The sequence below is a fragment of the Seriola dumerili genome, unplaced genomic scaffold, assembly GCF_002260705.1.
Source record: "Seriola dumerili isolate Sdu_G_001 unplaced genomic scaffold, Sdu_1.0 BDQW01001240.1, whole genome shotgun sequence".
NCBI classification, from domain to species: Eukaryota; Metazoa; Chordata; class Actinopteri; order Carangiformes; family Carangidae; genus Seriola; species Seriola dumerili.
The window spans coordinates 197044-216835 of NW_019175495.1; the positions used below are offsets into that span (position 1 = coordinate 197044).

The 19792-nt window shown below is 44.0% G+C and overlaps 1 protein-coding gene across 1 annotated transcript; it reads right to left on the bottom strand.

Moving 5' to 3' along the window:
• Nucleotides 1–1030: 1030 nt before the first annotated feature.
• Nucleotides 1031–19717, bottom strand: chrd (chordin). Its single transcript, XM_022767626.1, has 21 exons — nucleotides 19298–19717; nucleotides 17230–17333; nucleotides 16991–17117; nucleotides 14319–14468; nucleotides 14068–14179; nucleotides 13730–13817; nucleotides 12536–12677; nucleotides 12138–12275; nucleotides 11024–11106; nucleotides 8614–8761; nucleotides 7044–7150; nucleotides 5984–6263; nucleotides 5576–5817; nucleotides 5358–5471; nucleotides 3950–4141; nucleotides 3252–3345; nucleotides 2975–3031; nucleotides 2590–2693; nucleotides 2085–2348; nucleotides 1328–1421; nucleotides 1031–1177 (listed from the first exon to the last, which is right to left on the bottom strand). The coding sequence occupies exons 1-21, from the start codon at nucleotides 19437–19439 to the stop codon at nucleotides 1113–1115; spliced, it is 2847 nt and encodes a 948-aa protein (XP_022623347.1). The 5' UTR covers nucleotides 19440–19717; the 3' UTR covers nucleotides 1031–1112.
• Nucleotides 19718–19792: the final 75 nt, after the last annotated feature.

A 19792-nucleotide genomic window follows, 5' to 3' on the forward strand; every position in this document is an offset into this window, starting at 1 on the left:
AAGGGAGGGATTATTAGTGGAAGCTGGTTTGCGGCGGCGTCCAAAACAAACCCACAGGCATTCCCTCTCTTACCGACAAACATCTTTTTTTATTTTGTCTCCACACCATTCAATAAATACAAAATACAAACCAGCTCCATATTCATAAACGACAACGATAGAAAATCCATAAAAATATTACTTAATTTGAAACAGAAATAGGAACAATCGAAGCAGAGAAGCAAATGAGATCAACAGGAGGTGAAGACGAAGCTCGTGTTTGTTAGTGTCACGCTGAGACGGCAGCAAGTCGAGACAAACTTCTCCCCCAGTGAAACACCCCTGATCCTTACGCCGACACGAGTGATATCGAGTGGAACTATATTTTTACAGCTAATGTAGTAACAGCATTTTTTTAAGTTTATTGTGTTTCTTTTGTATTGCTGATTAGTCATATTCTTTTCTGGTTTTTAAAAACAATAAAAAAAATAAAAATAAAACACATACACACATCAACACTCACACATTCACACAGTCTAAGCAACACTTTCCTGACTACGTCCAGTGAGAGCGATGAGAGCTACAGTAGCTATGGCTGCACTTCAAGAAGAAGCCCTGTCAATGAAATACAACAACAACTCGCACAGTCTGACCGACATTCACCATTTTAAAATCCAGCTCCCAAACATCAACAGCACAAGAATCCCATTCACAACAATCACCAGCTGTGTTTTTTGTTTGTTTGTTTGTTTGTTTTTTTTACATATATATCTATATCTACATCTACACCTTTTGTCCTGTTGAGCTGCTGTGAAAAAACTGAGAAAAAATAAAAAAGAATCCAGCAGAAATGAAAGGCGGGAAGCAAAAAGGCAGCAGGTTTATAAAGTCTGGTTGGTCCTCTTCGTAGCTTCATCCCTTCATTCAATGAGTCTGTTCATTTTATTATTATTTAATATTCCTCTGTCTCCGCTCTTCTCTGTTCATTACAATCCTGAAGCTGATAACGGGGGTGGGTGGGTGGGAGGGAAGACCCAGTACGGCTCTGGGTTCGGGTCCATCTGGGAGGGTGAGGGTTTCAATGGGTAGAAATGGTAGAAATGGGTTTTTCTGTGTATGCGTCTCCCCACAGATCAGTGTCTCCAGGTTCGTCTTTTGTCTGGAACTTTCATCATCAGGTCGTCTTCCTCTTTGGAGTCTGTGGGGAAACAGAAAAATCCAAATTAAGACACGAGCAGTAAGATGTTTGTGTCGCGTTGATACCGGTGGTTAGCTTCAAATGTTTTAGCCACGTTAGCAGCTACCTGAGGCAGCTCTTTGTGTGTGGGTGTGTGTGTGTGTTGCTCACCAACACATTCAGGACAGCATGAGCCCTCTGGACGGGTGATGTTGGAGCAGGTCAGTACTGGACATTGCTTCCTCTGACACTTGGTCACACCGTGCTGTGGAAGGAGGAAAGAGAAAGGAAGGAAGGAAGGAAGGAAGGAAGGAGGGGTTAAAAAGAGACACTTTGAGGGTACGACAGGAATCATGTAAAACTCGAGATCACAGAGTTTCTTACACCATGACAGGAGTGTCAGAATAAGAGGAAGAACAGTCTAGACTGTACATTTATCCAGAAACTAGTCGATATCAATCTGATTGATTGTGAAAAGAAGATTAATTTAGTTTTATTATATCACCTTATAAAGTTTATACATGTTAGAAAACTGTTGGTTTACGGTGTGTTTAAGTCTAATAATATCCGCTCTTAGCTGATTTGGTTCACATTGATGAACTAAAGATAATTCTCTGTGGTGACAAAACGTTTCACATTACACATAGTTATTTCTTTGTATTTGCATATAAAAAATATTGATTACAGCAGCTTTAAATCTCAATTAGATCAAGGAGGCTTCTTCCACGAGTTCAACATATTTGCTGAAGTGGTGGCTTCAGTATCGGAGCGCTTTTATTTTGTTAGGTTACAAGAATTTAGTTTGAACTCTGAACTGTGATCTGTGTTCTAATGATCTTTTTAAAAAACATCAAGCGATTTCAATAATCACTAATTTACATTTTATTTCAGGTAATTGCAGCAGTATTGTAATGTGAGCGGTACTCACGTCACACCAGCAGTTGATGCACTTCATCTCGCCCATCGGCGGGACCCAGGGATGCCAGTTGTCACTGTTCTGGTAATAGTTCTTGCCGAACTTGCAGTGGCGGGGGCCGTCGGCCTGCATCATGTCGCTGTGCTCCAGGCCCGCCGCCGTCCTCTCCTCCTCCGGACACTCTTTACAGCAGTCGGAGGGGTTACGTCTCACGGGATGACTGCAGGTCAACACGGGACACGTCACCTTCTCACAGTGCACCTCCCCTGTAGATCCCTGCGAAGAAGAAGATGATGTAGCATCAGCAGCAGATTTAGATTAGCTGACTTATTCTTTTTTTTCACCCCCCCCCCAGACAAATAGTTTGAAAAGTCTGAACAATCCCCAAGAAAGAACTGATGAGAAATGTATTTATGCCCCAGTTTCTTTGGAGTCTAATACAAGATAAATGATCCATTAAGGGCTTTTGGAAAGTAAATCCAGCCAGATGTGAGTTGGTTTATTGGTGTATATTTACCTTGCAAGTACAGACAGCACATTTAATGTAGCCAAAGGGAGGTACAAAGGGATGCCATGTGGTTCCAGGGGCATGCATCTTCTGGTCTCCTTCAAAGTAACAACCTGAGAGAGAGAGAGAGAGAGAGAGAGAGAGAGAGAGAAAGAGAGAGAGAGAGAGAGAGGGGAAAAAAAAGGTTACTGAGGACAGTCAGTAAGAAAATGCCTGAATGATTCAGAGTTAACTTTAAACTGTAGGCAGAAATTCAAAGAAAGAAGCACAAGTATGAAAAAACACAATAAAAGAGAAAAAAAGAGGGCTTCAGAGGAAAAACGAAGAAGAAGAAGAAGAAGAAGAAGAAGAAGCCAAGTCGGAGACTGGGGGGGGTGGGGGGGGTGGTACATACCTTCAGGATGTTCTTCCACTCTCTCTGGAGCTTTCATGTCCTTGGGCTCCTTCCTCTCTGCGCAGGAAAAAGGAAATGGAGACATAAAAGCAGAATTAGTTTTCAACTTTATGATTTCTGCGGGGAAAACTGGGATTTCACCCAAAAGGGATAAAAACGTCCACAGAAAACCAAAGGACTCAAATCAGCATATCAACTATAAAACACGATACGGCAAACACTGATACATCTCATGTGCAGCTTAAAAAAAAAAAAAAAAATCTCTTGAGGGTCTCACCGTCACACACGGGGCAGCACTTGTCCTCAGGCTGGATGGTCCTGGAGCAGGTCAACACCGGGCAGATGACTGGATCACAGATCACCGTTCGCTTCTGCAGGGAAAAATGTGAGTTTTATTTGTGACAAAACATGCATCATTGCTGATCAAACCTCTGAAGGTCGACGGATGTTTCTGTTAATATATTCGCCATAATACGGAGGAGAAATATGGTTTGAATGTTGTTAAAATCTGTTGACTCTCAACTTTCTGTTTCCTCGAAGCAGGCCTCTAAAATTTGATATGATATTGATATTACAAAATCCAACTTGAAGCATTTATTAACATTTATCTGCAAGTTCACTCATATATTGCACTATTTATTATGAACCTAAGACTTTGGTAAACTCATTTCAATTCATCCACATCAGTAAAGGTTCGTTTTCCACCAGAGATTTGGAGAATTTCACAAACGGGGTTTCAGTTTTGCAGCATTTGGGCCAAATTATCTTTCTGCAGACAGCGCAAAGAGGATGAAGAAGGGGCCTCATTATAGAAAGAGCTGAGATTGTTCTGAAAATTGTGATATAAACACTTGGGGATGATGTCATATGCAACCTTTTAAATGTAAGAAATGAACCAGAAATCGAGAAAATACCCTTCGACCTCGGAGGGTTTTAAACCAACACTCGGTTGCTGCCTCTGTTTGTCGTCTTTACCTGGCAGCTGCAGGAGAAGCACTTGTCGTAGCTGGGCGTCCAGCGGGAGCCGTGAGCGTGGTGCTGGTTCTCGAAGAAGCAGGTGTGAGGGTCTTTCTTCAGCTCCTCCGGGTCCTTCACAAAAAGGTCGTCAAACTCGGCCTCATCCACGTCCCCTCTGGTCCCGAACTCACAGTTGTTCGGCACGTGGACCTGGAGAGAGGAAGCGTGTCGGGGAAGAGGAAAGAGAGAAGAGACGGTTAGGACATCGGAGATTCGTCGGACACACCTTGACTGCAGGCAGGTATCAAGCTGACTCGTTAATTGTTCCTAAGTGAAGCGTTTGTGCGCGCCCGCAGCAGATGGCTGTTTATGTGTCGGACCTGTTTGCTATTAAAACAGCTGGACCCCGCTGAACAAAGAGCTCATCAAACCGGTGCACCTGCGAAGCTGCAAATAGGTTTGTGGGCGAGTGTGGTCTGCGTTTGTGTGTTTTCTGAACCCCAATAAAACTTCTTACTTTTCAACAAAGTCTCCGCAGGCAGACAGCACCTGCCAGTGAAAGTGTGTTTGTGTGGGCCAGTGAGCGATAAGTGAGCAATCACACAGACACATAAACACTCAGATGGTTGAAGGAGGCCCAGAGGACTCCTCTACTCCTCCTCCTCCTCCTCTTCTTCTTTCTTTAATCTAATCTTCTGATTTAACATGTTTAGGATCTGGGAAATCTGCAGAGTGGGAGTGAATTTGTTTTTGTTTTTTCTTTGGCTTGGCTCTGAGACGCTCACAGTTACATGATGCAACAACTTTAAAATTTAAAGACATTTGTTTTAATTTAACATTAAACTGAAATTGCAAATGTGTAATTGTCTTCGGAGCTAATAGCATCAAAATGTCATCAAAATTTTATTGTGTTATGCTTGATTAAATTGTTGTTTTGTGGGCATCGTGTGGCGTAGTGGTCTAAGCAGGCACCCCCCCCCTCCTCGCTGCAGTCGGCCCCGGTTCGAGTCCCGCATCGGACGGCCCTTTACTGCATGTCATTCCCCATTTCCTGTCTCTCTCTACTAGCCTGTCCAATAAAGGCTCAAAAGCCCAAAAAAAATGTACTTTAAAAAAAAAAAATGTTGTTTTGTGATAGTAAAAGTTTTTCTGCCTCCTTTCCAATGGTTTCAGGATCTGTGGCTCTAAAACCTCTGGACTCTCAGAGCTCAGGTGACGGACGCTGCCTGTTCTATTTTACAGGAGAAACTGCCTCAAATTAAGAAACGAATATATGAAAACATCTAAATAAATAACTAAACCTTTGTGAAGAAAGAAATGCGTGACCTTAATAACTTCACTTATGGTGAATACATGTGGATAAACGTGTTATTCAAATGCGTAAAATGAAAGTAAAGTGTTGGTTTTGTGGCTTTTCTTCACATACCCGTCCTCGTATTTCTCCTCGGGGGTTGAGCTTGGTGCTGACTTGAATGAAAGCTGTTCCCTGGTCCAGGTGTCGCAGTAATTCAACACTGATGTCCTTTAATACTCCCTGAGCCTGGAGGAGAGGAGAGGAGGTGAGGATGTGTTTCCAATGCGATTTATTTAAAGTATTTTCTGTACATCTGTGCATCTAGTTTCTCTGTGTTTACACCCGTGTACCTGTGATCCATAGAAGCCGGTGAGCAGCCTCTTGTGCGCGGCGGTGCTGTCGTCCATCTCTCCGATCTCAGCCAGCCCGTGGAGGTGGGCGTTCACGGCGAGGTCGTCGGCCCTGCTGAGGCCCGCGACGGCGATCTCGTAATGCAGGTGACACTGCTTGTCCACGGACACCCAGGCGTGCCCGGAGGCGCCGGTTCTCACAGGCGGAGACACGAAGTGACCGGCCAGAGGCGTGGGCAGCTCTGAAGGAGGGAGAAAATGAAATAAAGCGAGTTAAAGTGAGAGCGGATCCTGCACATTTATAAAGCAGTTCCATGTGTTTTCGTGTGTTTCTTGAATTTCACAAAACTCCTTCCCACCACAGCCCCCTCCTTCCTCCCTCCCTCCCCAGCTTCCATCACTCCTCACCGTGTCTGGGCGCCTCCAGGCCGCTGTAGAGCAGAGCCTTTATCTGCCCCCTCAGCTCCCCCTCCTGGCTGTGCGCCGTGGCCACGTTGATGAACAGCTCGTTCTGCAGCAGCATGTGGATGTGTCGCGCCTCCATGCGGCTCCAGCTGCCCGCCGCCTGCCCCGTGGCCTTGCTGTACTCCGGCGTCAGGTCGTACAGCACCGAGCGCTTGTTACGCCGCCTCGGCTTCAGCTCGATGGTGAGGCCGACCACGTCGCTGGTGAGACCTGCAACCTGAACCTGGAGGAAGGAGGTGAGACATGAAAAGGTTACATCCCCTCCGTTTCGCTTCACTTGGACGTTTGAAATTCACCGTGATGTGAAACCAGAAATCTGATTTCACATTGGTCTGCTGAGGAGGGAACGTTTCTCTGTGCTTACTTTAACTCTGAGCGTAACAACAAGGATTTGTGACACTGCAACAGGATTGGAAGTTGTCGTGGTTCAAAATGTCACTCAACACAAGTGCGATGCAGAAAACTAAAAAGTACGTGCATGATGAGAAATTCTGCATTTTTCAATGAGGGAGAAGCAGATGTCATTTTAAGAATTTTTAACAAGGTAATTAAACTTTTCTGTGGAAAATCAGACACAAATTATTACTCAAAGCTTAGTTTTATAGGTCTGAAAACGTGCCTGGAGGGGTTGTTTAACTAGAGATTAGTTATGGGTATGGGTGAGTTTGATTAGTTTAATTTGACATCTGTAAAAAGGGAAATTAATTCAATGTTTCTGCCTTGTTTTATCACTGTTTGTTCAGTTTAATCCCAATTATTTTTAAGGGTTAGGGGTTAGAGTCCAAGTTTTTTACTGTAAGATTTAAGTTTTTCTGGTGGAAAATTGGGTTTCCAACAAGGTCACGCCTCTACGACACAGTAAATATGACAGTTTTACCACAATTAACCTTACAGGTGGGACATAAGAATAAATAATTACAGTGGACTTTTGTTCATCTACTGAATCCCCCAAAGAAAGTCTGATAAACAACAATCTCCCTCCTAAAAGTGACCATGACCTCACCTGGTAGTCCAGCGTGCCGTTGTCGTGGAGGTTGAAGATGGCCGATCCCACGCCTCCCGTCTTCCCCGGCGTCAGTGCATCACCGCTGGACATCACACTCTGAATAGCTGAAACAGACAAAGACAGATTATTATAAAAAAAAATAGAAATAATAAAAAAAAAAAAGCTCATTCCCGCTCACGTTACTTATCTGAAACCCATCGCTTCTCCCCTCGGAGTTTCCCTCCTTTAAACTGTAGTGGAGCCTGACAGCATGCGAGATGAGGCAACGATTTCATGTCATGTTAAAAATTTGCTGGTCGGTTGACGGAGGGGACGTTTACATTCCCTCACGTTCTGCAGCCACACACACACACACACACAAACACACACACACTGAAGCCACATGCCCATAAAGTCATCCCTTCACCGAGAGAGAGTCATTGAGGGGACAGATTCAATTGAAGCACTAATCAGGAGGCGTTTCTGCTTGTGTAATTGTGTGAGACCTTGAGCCAAAAACATACATGTTGAAACGCTGACTGGTGCACACACACACACACACACACACACACACACTAAAAACCCACCCAAGGTTAAGCCTTAGAATGAGGTAACCCTTGTTGAATGCAGTAGGCTTACAAAGATTGAGCTGAGAGGACAGGAGGGAATGAGTAACAGAGACGGACGAGAAAAAAGTGCCGAGAAGAATTTTTTGAAATGACACGGAGACAGAAAAAAGCCAGAGAGGAGGAAGGACGCCAACGATACACACAAGACGAGGTGAACCGAAAGAGCGAAAGAGAGGGAGGAAAGGAAGGAAAGGAGTGTGTTAGGTTTGAATTCTTCACACATAACGTCAAGCTGTTAATCACAGCAATGGAACACCAGCATGGAGAGTCAGGTCCAGCAGACTGTGACCTTGGCAGCACCAGTGTGTGAGAGAGCATGTGTGTGTGCATGTGTGTGTGTGTGTGAGAAAGATTTTTTTTTTTAAAAAAACATCTTTATGCATATTTGCGTGTGTTTGTGCGCACATATTTGTTTCGTGTTGTGCAATGAAAAGTGTTTCATGGCGCTGGTGTTCGATGTTCATGTTCAAGTATGCATCCCGTGAAAAAAGACCATGTGTGCGTGCTTTTTACGGTTTCAGGCGATTGGGCTGTCCACAACATTCCTGAAACTACTTGTCTTTCCGTGTCTCTCTCTCACACACACACACACACACACACACACACACACACACACACACACACACACACACACACACGGACATGCATACACAGTCTTGGTGGGCCACCAAGTCAAACAGAAGGTCTATAAACATGGTTCCCCCCAGCGATAAGACTTGAAAGGATGGAGACAGGAAGAAAAAAAAAAAGAAGTATTTATAGAGGACAATGACAAAAACAGCCACAGATGCACGAACACAAACCAACTGCGACGCGAAAGCACATTCTTAGCGACCGCCGTGTTTGTTGCATCTACTGCGTCGAGCAGCGACTCGCTGAAAGCTTTCATGTCTGTCACCCGTGTGAAGGTAGTTTGTTAGCACGAAGGCGGGAGGGAAAGGAGGGGGGGGTTCACTTACTGTCACAAGATTTCCTGCCGGTGATGAATCCGGAGATTTGTCGGGGATCCTGGTCCTCTGTCGCCACGGCGATCTCCAGCTGACCGCGAGAGAGCCAGAAGAGTTCGCGGCTGTTCAGGTCTGTCAGCACCTCAGCAAAATCTGGATCCTGCACAGATTGAAATAGTTAAGATACAAAGCTCTGTTCCAGTGTGAACAAAAATCTTTTCAGCACCAGAAATTTAAGTTTTATATTGACAACAACGTAATTAAAGCTCCATATTTTCTTCTTCTCCTGTGTTTTATGTTGAAGTGTTGATCCATAAGAAGATATATTTGTGGTTTTAAGAACCAAAAACCATCTTGATGTGGTTTTCCATCTCCTCTCTCAGGCTTCTCTCTGGAGCTCCAGTAACAACAGGTCAGTGAGCCAATCAGAAGAGAGGAGGCTCTAAGCCTCTCTTCTGATTGGTTGACTGTTTTCTGAGTGACTGAATAAAAATTTAGCAGATTTCAGGTAAAAACACTCAGAGAAACCAAATCCTGCAAGGTTTGGATGGTGGGTCCGGGTGGGCGGGGTTTAGGGCATGACTGACTGCCTTGTTGTGACATCACAAAGTTACAGGAAGTCCTGACGGCTGGTTTTAAGGCTCAGTTTCTGAATACAGGCTGTGTGCATTTCTCTGTGGACTGAGGCTTTGATACTTTCACAGTATTAATATAGAACCTAGAGCTGATCTATAATCACACTACACATGGACAGAGACCTTTAGACGATATGAAGCTTTAAAAAAAAAAAAAAAAAAAGGCAGAGCAGATTTGTTTCCAACTAAATTGAACTTGTCACATCAGTTTATACTAAACAAAAACAAGCTGAGCCCCAAGAGCAAAATAGATCCCAGGACAGTAAAGTCTCCTCTTGATGAGATTAATTCAGCAATCACAAAAGCATCACAATGTCAGAATCCATTACAGACACTGACAGTTGTGTTACATAAAAAACACAGATTTTAAATCACCGCGCTCATAAGTGCATGCCTGAACCCTGGGCAAAAAATATGGCCCGCATTGCCTTAACACGTTTCATATTGAGTAGAGTTTAATTTCAAGCAGGCCCGACTGGACTCTGGCAGGAACGGGACGTTGAGAAATGCTGGATTAATAGGACAGATGTACGAGCGTGTTGAAGAAATGTTACTTTTATGACCTCGGGGCCTCGGTTCAATATAAATATACATGTACCATAAATCCACACGGTGAGGAGCCAAAACAGAGAAGGGGGAGAGAGAAGGGGGAGAGCGAGGGTGACTTGTATTTGGGAGAATGAATGGAGAGAATAATGAGGGAGAAGTCAGGCGAGGAAGGATATATTGGGGTCTTGTGTAAATCAGGCAGAGCTGTAACACTGTCAGGATTATTGGTCCAGTAAAAAAAAAAAAAAAATGACTTCACACATTTTAAGAATCAAATTCTTGTCTATGTGTGTTTTTTTTTTTTTTTAAGAGTCGCATCACTTTCAGCTGAGAGCGCTGCGTGCTACAGGCCGCCGTGACTCAGCCGGACTTGGGGGATGAGTCAGCGGTTTGGTTTCGGCGTCTCGCTCGGGGGACACTCGCAGAGGTCGTGTTTGCCGAGCTCAAACCTTTCACATATTTTTCACGGACAGTCTCTCTCGGCGCTCGGCTTGAAAGGAGCGCATCGGCCCTTCATGCAATTCCTGGCAGAATTAAAAACAGACCCGCTTTTCATCACTCCTCCTCCTCCTCTTCTTCCCTCCTTCCTCCCTCCATCCATCTCAGCCCACAGACCACTAACCACTGACATGTGTGCGGAGTGTGTACGCAGTCCATCCCCTCCACCTCCCTCCCTCCCCTCTTTTCCTCTGTGTCTCTCATCCCTCGCTCACATCTGTCTCCTGCAAAAAGCTCCGCTCACACACTTTCTCTCCTCTTGTTATCCCTCCCCGTGTCACTCTTCTCTCCATCCATTTCTTCTTCTTGACACGTCTCAGGTTAGCTAGCTGTGATCAGAGCGGCGGCGGCGGCGGCAACAACAGCGCTGGGGATGTGGTGACCAAACCACATCCGTCTCTCGGAGAGGAGAGGAGAGACGAGGAGAGGGGGGGGGGGGGGGGGGGGGGGGTGTTGCTGTGTCATATGTTCCTAACCGACGACAACAACACTGCTCCTCCTTCACTCACTGCTCCTCCTTCACTCACTGCTCCTCCTCCTCCTCCTCCTCCTCCTCCAAGATAACACTTTTCCCTAAAACCTCACCACTTACTTCACGTGTTGATCAGCTGTTTTTTTTTTTGTTTTTTTTTTTTCCGAAACAATTTGCAGGAAATACGAAAAAAAATATTGGCGGCCATCTTGAAAAGCCGGTGTTTATCAAAGCGTAGACTCAGAGGTAAATGTGTGTCGTCACTCACGTGAGAGGTGATGTTGGCTCGGATCTCTCTCAGGACGTGTTGGCGGTACACGAGCTGCACTCGGATGGGCACCACAAGAGGCTCTGATAGGAGAGAGAGAGAGAGACAGTTCTCATCAATACTTACTAATAATCAACTGTTCAAATTCAATGATTGAAGAAGGTTTTAGAGGTTGAAGGTGCATTTTGTTTCTTTTTCTCGTACCCCTTTTTACAAAGGGATTTGAGATAGAAAGGCACACCCCACTTTTTGGTTTTATTTATCTGGATTGGTTTCATTCATTCAATCAATCAATCAATCAATCAATCAATCAATCAATCAATCAATCAATCAATCAATCAATCACTCATCAATAGGACTTTACTTGTTTAGCACACAGAATAAAAGCAATAAAAAAAAACAACCCCACACTCACACACACACACGCCCAACACATTTACACTTAGAACAATAAATGACCAGGTGATAAATAAAAACAATAGAAATAAGACAACAATAACAGGAACTGAGGAAACGCTGAAGACCGGAAATCAAAGATAACGACAGGGTGATAAAGATGAAATAATAAAATACTAAAACAGAGGAGATGTTTGGAAGTGAGTAAAATCAGAAACAAAAGTAGAAATAAAATAAATAACCAGAAATAAAAGGAAGGTATTAAAAGGAAAATAACTTCATAGAATAAAGGACAATTTTATGCATTATTTATTTACTTTTTTAACTTTTTGTATTTAACTTTATTAGTATTTTTTGGATGTCTATGATTTAAATTTGCTTCATTGCTTTGGTTTTATTTGTGTTCACTCATTAGATTCATTACTTTTGGTTTCACTTGAGTCCCACAGGAGGATTGGATGGAAAAGGTCTTAAGAAACCATCATGTTGTTTGAACGGATCATGAAGTAAAAATAAAGAAAAAAAGGATTTCAAATAAATGAGGGTGTAATTTATAATGATCCCAAAAGCCCAGCTTGTAGTTTTTAAAAGGAGGAATGAAAGGTCAGTGTTTGTTGTGACAGCTTGTGACCTTTTGTGACCTTAATGATCCATCCTCGGGTTTCTCTCCGTCTTAAGCGTCACCGTATTCTCTTTTCCCGCCGCCCTTCTCTCTCACCTTTGTCTTTGTGTGTGACGAGTCCCTGCAGGATGAGGATGAAGTGAAGGTTGTTCTCTGTGTCGCTCAGCGTCAACATGGCGATGCCTCCCATGCCTGAATTCTCCTGCTCGGATGTCAGCGTTGAACTGAACGTCTCTGCACATGAGACACACGCACGTTTAACATACTGAGTTGTCTGTATTCTCTTACAGTTTTATTATACAAATCCTCCTCTGTAAACAAAGCCCTCACTTTTGCACTACATTAATCCACGCGAGGCTTTTTAAGATTACATGAGAATGTATACAATTATACTGATTTGTAAATATTGAGTTTATTGTGTGCTGCAACACAAAAACAAAGGCGTGCAGAATATTACAAAATGAAATGCTAGAATATCCTGCATGCACACGCACCAGCGAACAGAGCTCTGTGTTTGATGATCTTCCCCTCCACCTCCTCTCGCCGGCTCGTCGACGTAGTCATGCGGATGCGCATCTGTTCAGACTGCAGCTGTCGCATTAGAGGCTTGGCCAGGTTCTTCCACACACCACAGATCTGCAGACACACACACACACACACACACACACAAACAGGCAGGTGAAGCGAAGACAGGACTGTACATGGGCGCAAACAGACACAGACAACACGCGCACATCTGCTAAATACATCAAATCATGTGATCGCGCTCTCAACCCCCAACCCCCCCACCCCGAGGCCGCAAACGTTAACCATAAAACCGCGACTTCTTCTCGACAGCGGAGGGAAGAAATGTGGCGGTGTGCCGGCACCCCATAACTCAAGAGTTCAGGGGTAATCTCCATTTTAATTAGCGATACTCTCTCTGTCCCCCCGCTAAGCGGTGATGTAACGTGTGAAAAATTCTCCCTTTCCAAAAGTTTTTGCTCCAACAAACTCCCTCAACCCCCCCACCCCCTTCCTCCTTCCTCCTTCCTCCTTCCCCCTCCTCCTCCTCTTCCGTTTTTTGTGCCAGAGTGTTTTCTCTAAGGTCCTCCGGTGCTTGACACTGACATTTATCTAAAAATAATAATAGGCCAGTTTCTGGGACCTGTATTTAGGGGGCTCCCGCCTCGCTGAGCAGAGTGTTGGGGTCTGAAATGCAATGAGGAGATGTGTGTATTTTGGCAGGAAATGATGTGTAGTGATGGAGGGAGCGTGTGGACCTGCATGAATGGGTACTACTGTTACACCAACATATTAGTTTTCTGATTTATCAGGATAATATCTGAGCTTTTTTTTTTTTTATTAAACCGCAGTCTTGTTCATGTCAAACCTGATGGTGAGCGAGTGTCGACGTTAACCGCAGTCACACAATCAGAGTTTACGATGTTTACAAAGAGCCAATGAAGCACAAGGAAGGAAGTGTCAGTGTGTGTGTGTGTGTGTGTGTTTATCATTTGTTATTGCAGGGCGAGTTACGAGAGACGAAGTCAGATTTTGAGCATGTGAGACCACTTATCATACCGACACTTCATCTCTCTCTCTCTCTCTCGCTCTCTCAGGAAATACACAGATACACATGCACACGTAACAAAAACAACACCAACGGAAGAAAGATTATTTTCTGTTTATGTGACAGTGGCTCTCACCATGTCTGACTGTCCCTTGGGAACCCTGTACTCAAAGGCAGTGGTCCCATCTGAATCCAGGAAGACTATTTTACTTGGACGGCTCATTCTGCAAAGTGAAGGGAGACAAACAAAAAGGGAACATATAGGTTAATAACTCCGTATTCTTACCTTTCAAACAGCAGAAAAATCAGAACATCTTCAGTTAAATTTGCTGCTCTAAACTCTTCCAAGTTTGTTTTCAGATAAACGCTCGAGGAGCCGGGAAGTCAGGATGAGCGGCGCTAAATTAAAACTCAAAAAAAAAGAAAAATTCATTCAGAGCAGACATTTCAGCTCCGGCAGACGGTGTGTTTTACCTCTGGTATGTGATGGAGAAGGCCAGGCTGGTTCGGGTGAGAGAGAAGCGAGCTCTGGCAACACCACTGGAGCTCCATGAGTCTGTACCTCCCGTCAGCACGGCTACAAAATCTGCAGGAGGAGGGATTTAAAGATATTTTAAACACATGCCATAATAAGCATTCCTGTTTTTTGTTTGTTTTTTTTTTTAATGTTGTGCTCCTTGTGTTCGTGGTGTGTCTCAACTGTCTAATAAAGTGCTGCTGCTCACCGGTGCGACTCTCCCCGGGCCCCATGTCCTCAGAGCTCAGGTAAGATCTGTCATTGTAAGATTTGTGGAGGTCGTCCTCCTTCTCTTTGCCCTTCTCATGGAAATACTCAAAGCTCTCCAGCACAGAGTCCGTCTGCTTCTTGTCATCATCTGCAGAAGGGAAAAGGAAAACAGTTAAATAAGCCCAGATACCTGCTGAACACTCAGAAATATAAAGCAAATATATAGAGTAGAGTAGATGTTATACACCGTGTGCAGTTTGCCAGTATATATAGCTGTTGTTGGCCTCTGGTTACTCACCTAAATCAAGTCTAATTTGATCTGATTTTGTACAAATACGAACATGTTTTATTCGTTTTCAATTTTCTGGAAGGAGCACCGTTACCGCGAGTGCTTTTCTCATTTCTGGCAAGATAAACCATGTGAACCCAAACATTTCAAAACACATTCTGCTCCAGTCGCTCTCCAAAGTCTGGTGCACAAATGAGACTAAAAGCAGCGGCTGTGCACTTCTTTTTTTTTTTTTTCCTCCTCGACTATGTTTTGAGTAAGGATAAAGAGTGTGAAATGCGCGGACGAGGAATGATTTAGAGGATGTCAGACGCCAATTTCAAGCCAGTGGTGAAGGTTAAAGTCCACTCCCTCTCTCTCTCTCCCTCTCTCTCTCGGCCAGGGGTAACTAGCTGGGGTAGTTTCTTGCAGCTGAAACAGCTTAAGGAGAATTGGGAGTGACGCTGGTGTGCGATCCCAACAATGACCCGCTGTTCCACACAAGCTGCTGAGCATCCTGACGTCATGCAGTGTCGGACTGGCAGCGGCGGGCCGGTGGACCGCCGGTGTCTTTACCCTCTCTCTCTGTCTACCTGTCATTCCAGGTGTGTGTGTGTGTGTGTGTGTGTGTGTGTGTGTGTGTCTGTGAGAGCGTGTGTGCACGCCAATCACAAACGAGAAGTTTCAATCCTTTCCGACACCCCCCTCCACCGCTAACACCCCCACCCCCCCCCCCACCCCCTCAGCGATTAACGATTAAGTCCAGGGATGAATTTCTGTCCCGGTCCAACCCTGATGTCATGTGTACACCCCAATGCTTTACACACACACACACACACACACACACACACACAGTAACACATGGTCATTCAGCTGAATACACCATCATGATCTTGAGAAAGAAAACCACACATGGCCTCTTAGTCAACTTTATTCCTCCAAAGTTGTTTTCCAAGGAGCTCAGCTGGGTGTCTGCTTTCTTTCTTGGTGTCTGATTCTCACACTCACACACACACACACACACACATATATATATATATATATATATATAAATGCCACCCACACATCTCAGATCTCATCATTCACTCACTCCTCTGCTCCACTGGGCACGCTGAAGGGCTTCTGGGCAACGTCACTCTCACTTCTCCCCACTTAGCAGCACTTGTATCCTCAGGTGCACCAGTCATTACACACACACACACACACATACACACACACGCGTATATATAAACACACAAACATCACTTTCCATCACTTACACAAACATACTCGCTGCGTCGGTGCCAAAGGTAAGACAAACACACTCAACCTTTTCCTTAAAACTTGACCACAACACACAGCGCAGTGTTGTCCCCGCGGTGCTTTACCTTTACTTTCCATTCCATTACCAGACACACCACGGCATAAAAAAAAACACCCAATCTGCTGAATAACAGCGCGGCATGAAGACCCACCCTGTGTGTGTGTGTATGTGTGTGTGTGTGTGAGCATGTGCAGGGGAGCTCTAATTCTCTAATAAGGTGGGATTGTGTAAGTGGCGAACGTGTGAATAGATGGGTGGTACGTTCAGTTGCAGCTGGTTGGAGAAAATGTCTTATTAGATGACGGCTGAATGGAAAATCGATTGACCCGCTCGTCGTGTCCAGCAGCTGTTCTGAAGACTAACTAGTTGACCCAGAGAGGGAGGAGTGAAAAAAAAAAAAAAAGAGAGTGCAATGGGAAAAATGGAGGAACCAGAGAGAGAGGTATGATTCAAACAAAGAATAAACAAAACTGTGGGAAAGAAGCCATCGCCGTGGCAAAGGAGGAGAGCGTTCATTTTCCCATAAGGGTTTTTATAGTGATTTAAACTGTGCCTGCTTGTTTTCTCATTTCAAGTGGACAGCTACCGTTAAAAGCTTTAATTTGAACAGTATTAACCCTTATGCATCCATTTCTGTCTCTGTGTAGCACATTTCAAACCAACTCTAGCCCTTTGCATTGCATCTGTTCTTTCAGCACAAACACTGCTATGAGTCTGACAAATTATAATCTGCAGGGAAGCAAAGATATATGAAATAACACTTGGGTTATGTACCAATATAGCAGAAACATGTAAGAATTGAAACTATAATTCAGTCTATTTACATGCTGAGGGATTTTATTCCAACTACTTTTTTTCTCTAAATTATGAATTATGGGTAAATATTGACAATTCTTTCTTTCAAAAAATGTTGTATGATCTGCAGACTGTGTGAGGAAGCAGCACTTTAAACTGATTTCCTCAGCTTGCCTGTAAAGTTATTGTTACTGTAAATAAACCAGCGACCACAGACAGACTCCAGAGAGTTAAAACCACAGAGCAGTGAGGAGGTGTGTGTGTGTGTGTGTGTGTGTGTGTGTGTGTGTGTGTGTGTGTATACCTTTAGGGCAGGTTTTGCAGCAGTGCCCCGGCAGGAGGATTGGATCATCACAGTTCGGGTCCGGACAGTCCTGTTTGATGTTCTTACAGTTGACCTTCCCGAACACCTTCCCACGGCGACTCTTTTGCTGCACGAGGCGAGAGGAACAGGTTGCGTCATACAACAGATTCACAACCCCTTGTGTACGTAGAAAAGAGAGAGAGAGAGAGAGAGAGAGAGAGACTGAGATAAAAACTCACAGGTTCGCAGTGGCACTGGACACAGTGCATGACGCCAAACGGCTCCCCCAGATCTGGGTGCCATGTGTCCTCCAGGGAGTAGAACCGACCTCCAAATGAGCATCCTGCAACACAAACACACGGTCTCGATTAGAAACTGAGTTAAATGACATGATTACATGCGAGGTTTTGCCCTTTTAAATGACGCTTGAATTAATTAAGAAGACTTCAGTTTCAGAAGAGGGCTTTTTCTTTCTTTCTTTTTTTTTCACTTACATAAAGTTCCTGATATTTAAAAGTGAAACTCCCTGACTTTTATTAAGTGTCAGATTCCAGCATGACAAACTACACAGACTGGACCACTGTACCAACTTTAAATATTTTTCAACAAATAAATCTCGCACAGCTCACTGCCCTGGCATTTTGGAGGCGACCGAAACTCCCTGGATGCCTCATGAGTTTTGGGACTCAACCTTGCATCCTGTCTCATCTTAATGATCCATGAGCAAGCGCGGGGAGACGTTCAATTTTCCACTGAAAGATTATCAAGAGATTCCCAGAAATGCACACAATGTAGGCCAAAACCTTGTAAAAGAGATTTTCAGATGTCATTTCATAAAAATAAAAAAAAATACTGCCTGAAAAAAAACAGTAGGACAGTTACCTACTTAATTATAGTCACTGTTTCACTTCAGGAGTGGAGTCATAACTATAGAAAATAAAACACATCACTTTTCTATTGTGTAGGGAGTGCATTGTATATTGATGTTACAGGACATAAAAATAGTTTTTAGTGTTATTATTACTATACTACAATTATAATTGAGTGTTAGTCACGCTGAGTTACTACAGGGATATTATAGTGGGGTTTTTTTTTTTTTTTTTGGTCAGGATAAGTGGCTGTAAGAAGTGTGTGTGGTCTGAAACGTGATGTTACCCCTCTCCAACTGCACTGGAGCTGAAAACCTTTTTGCCTCTCTCGCTGCTACCAACCTGGTTCACATTATTCTTTCATTACAGTGACTACACAACTTTAAACAGTCCAGTCCGGTTAAAGGGAGCCAAACTGTGAGCCGCTCGCTTTGCCTGCCACTTCTGTCTCTGCTGAAATAAATCATCTCGGAGGAGCCAATGCTTGTAATGGAAAGTCGATTGATTACAGTTTCCAGCGAGTGAATTACACGTTGAGAGGCTGCAGTGGTTATAACCGTGGAGTTCCCACAGTTTTGAACTCCAAGAGTAGTTACCTTGTAAAAACCGCAATGAGCTTTGTACGTAGGGGCTTTTTTCACACATGAATCAAATGGCATTCACTGCGGTTATGACTCAGATGTTTGCCGCTAGTTAACACATGAGCAACCCAGGCGCTGAGGAACATTTTCGTGTATACATGGAAATTCAGGGAAATTGGCTGTGCATAGTGGGGGAAGTTAAAAGCACCATTTTTTATTAAACTCAATTTTGTATGACAAATATTTAAAAAAAAATATTAACCACTAGGACTATTAAGCCGCTTCACAGTCGCATGCAGCTTTACAGAGAGCTGAACTCAGGAGACTAGAGTTCATGACCTGCAGCGCAGAATCCCATACATCATGGAGGCAATTTATAGTTTTCTTGTTTGTTTAAGCATAAAATATGAATACAACATATCCATACTACTTCTGATAACAGTAGTAGTGTCTTCACTTCAATTCGGCGTTATTGTTAGGTTTTAAAAAGCATTAATTTAAATAAAATCTGGACTTTTTAAAGTGATAATTCGCTAGCGCTCGCTACTGCCTCCCTTTGGCGTGTCGGGTCAAATGCAGGGATATGCATGTTTAAAGTTTGAAATTATTGGTAAAAGTAAGTTGCTTGCTGTGTTGGATAGTAGCCGAATTGAATACCGGCTTCTATTAATTCATTATAAATATGTAGTTACTTTAAAGTCACAAAGACAACATACCCAGGACTTGTTCCATCAGAAATGACGCTTTCATGAACGGAGTTTCGCTACCGTCATGTGCTTCTTCTACTGGGCTATAACATCAAATATGAAACGTTTGTAGCTATAAGAAAAGACAGTTGTAATGATTAATTATCTTACCCGACAAGCCTTTGAAGGGCAGCGGCTCTCTCTCTGACTGGATGGGCAGAGCGGGGGACTTGAGCCGCGAGGCCGCTCCGGTGTGCAGCCACGCGCAGCTCAGGACGCACAGCAAGGAGCGGAGCGCGCGCGGAACCAGCATCCCAATCCTTCCCTCTCTTTCCGTCTCTCCGCGAAATATTTCCCTCAGACCTCCGCGTTGCGACTGTTTTCAAGAAGCCACTGTCGACTCGGAGCGAGTGGTTGAACAACTTAACAAGAAAAAAATGTGAAGTTTCTTCCTTATATCCAAGTGTCCGATGTCATTTGACTGAAAGCTTTGAATCATCCGAGTTTCAGTCTGGCAGAGGTTTCACGAACCGTTTGTGTGTGTGTGTATGTGTATGTGTGTGTGTCCTCAGCACCAACAGCCTCCTCAGAGTCCCGTCCCTCTCTGCTTTATAGCCCCGTTTTCCCTGACAGCTTGAAGCAGCCACCGGCCTGGAGGAGGAGGGG

Excerpts from the sequence above, each read along its gene's own strand:
- chrd (XM_022767626.1), bottom strand. The coding sequence starts at position 19,439 with ATGCTGGTTCCGCGCGCGCTCCGCTCCTTGCTGTGCGTCCTGAGCTGC. Across the intron at positions 13,818-14,067 it reads TTCTCCATCACATACCAGAG|AATGAGCCGTCCAAGTAAAA; the intron begins GTAAAACACACC and ends TTCACTTTGCAG. Across the intron at positions 3,346-3,949 it reads GCTTCTCCTGCAGCTGCCAG|AAGCGAACGGTGATCTGTGA; the intron begins GTAAAGACGACA and ends TTTTCCCTGCAG.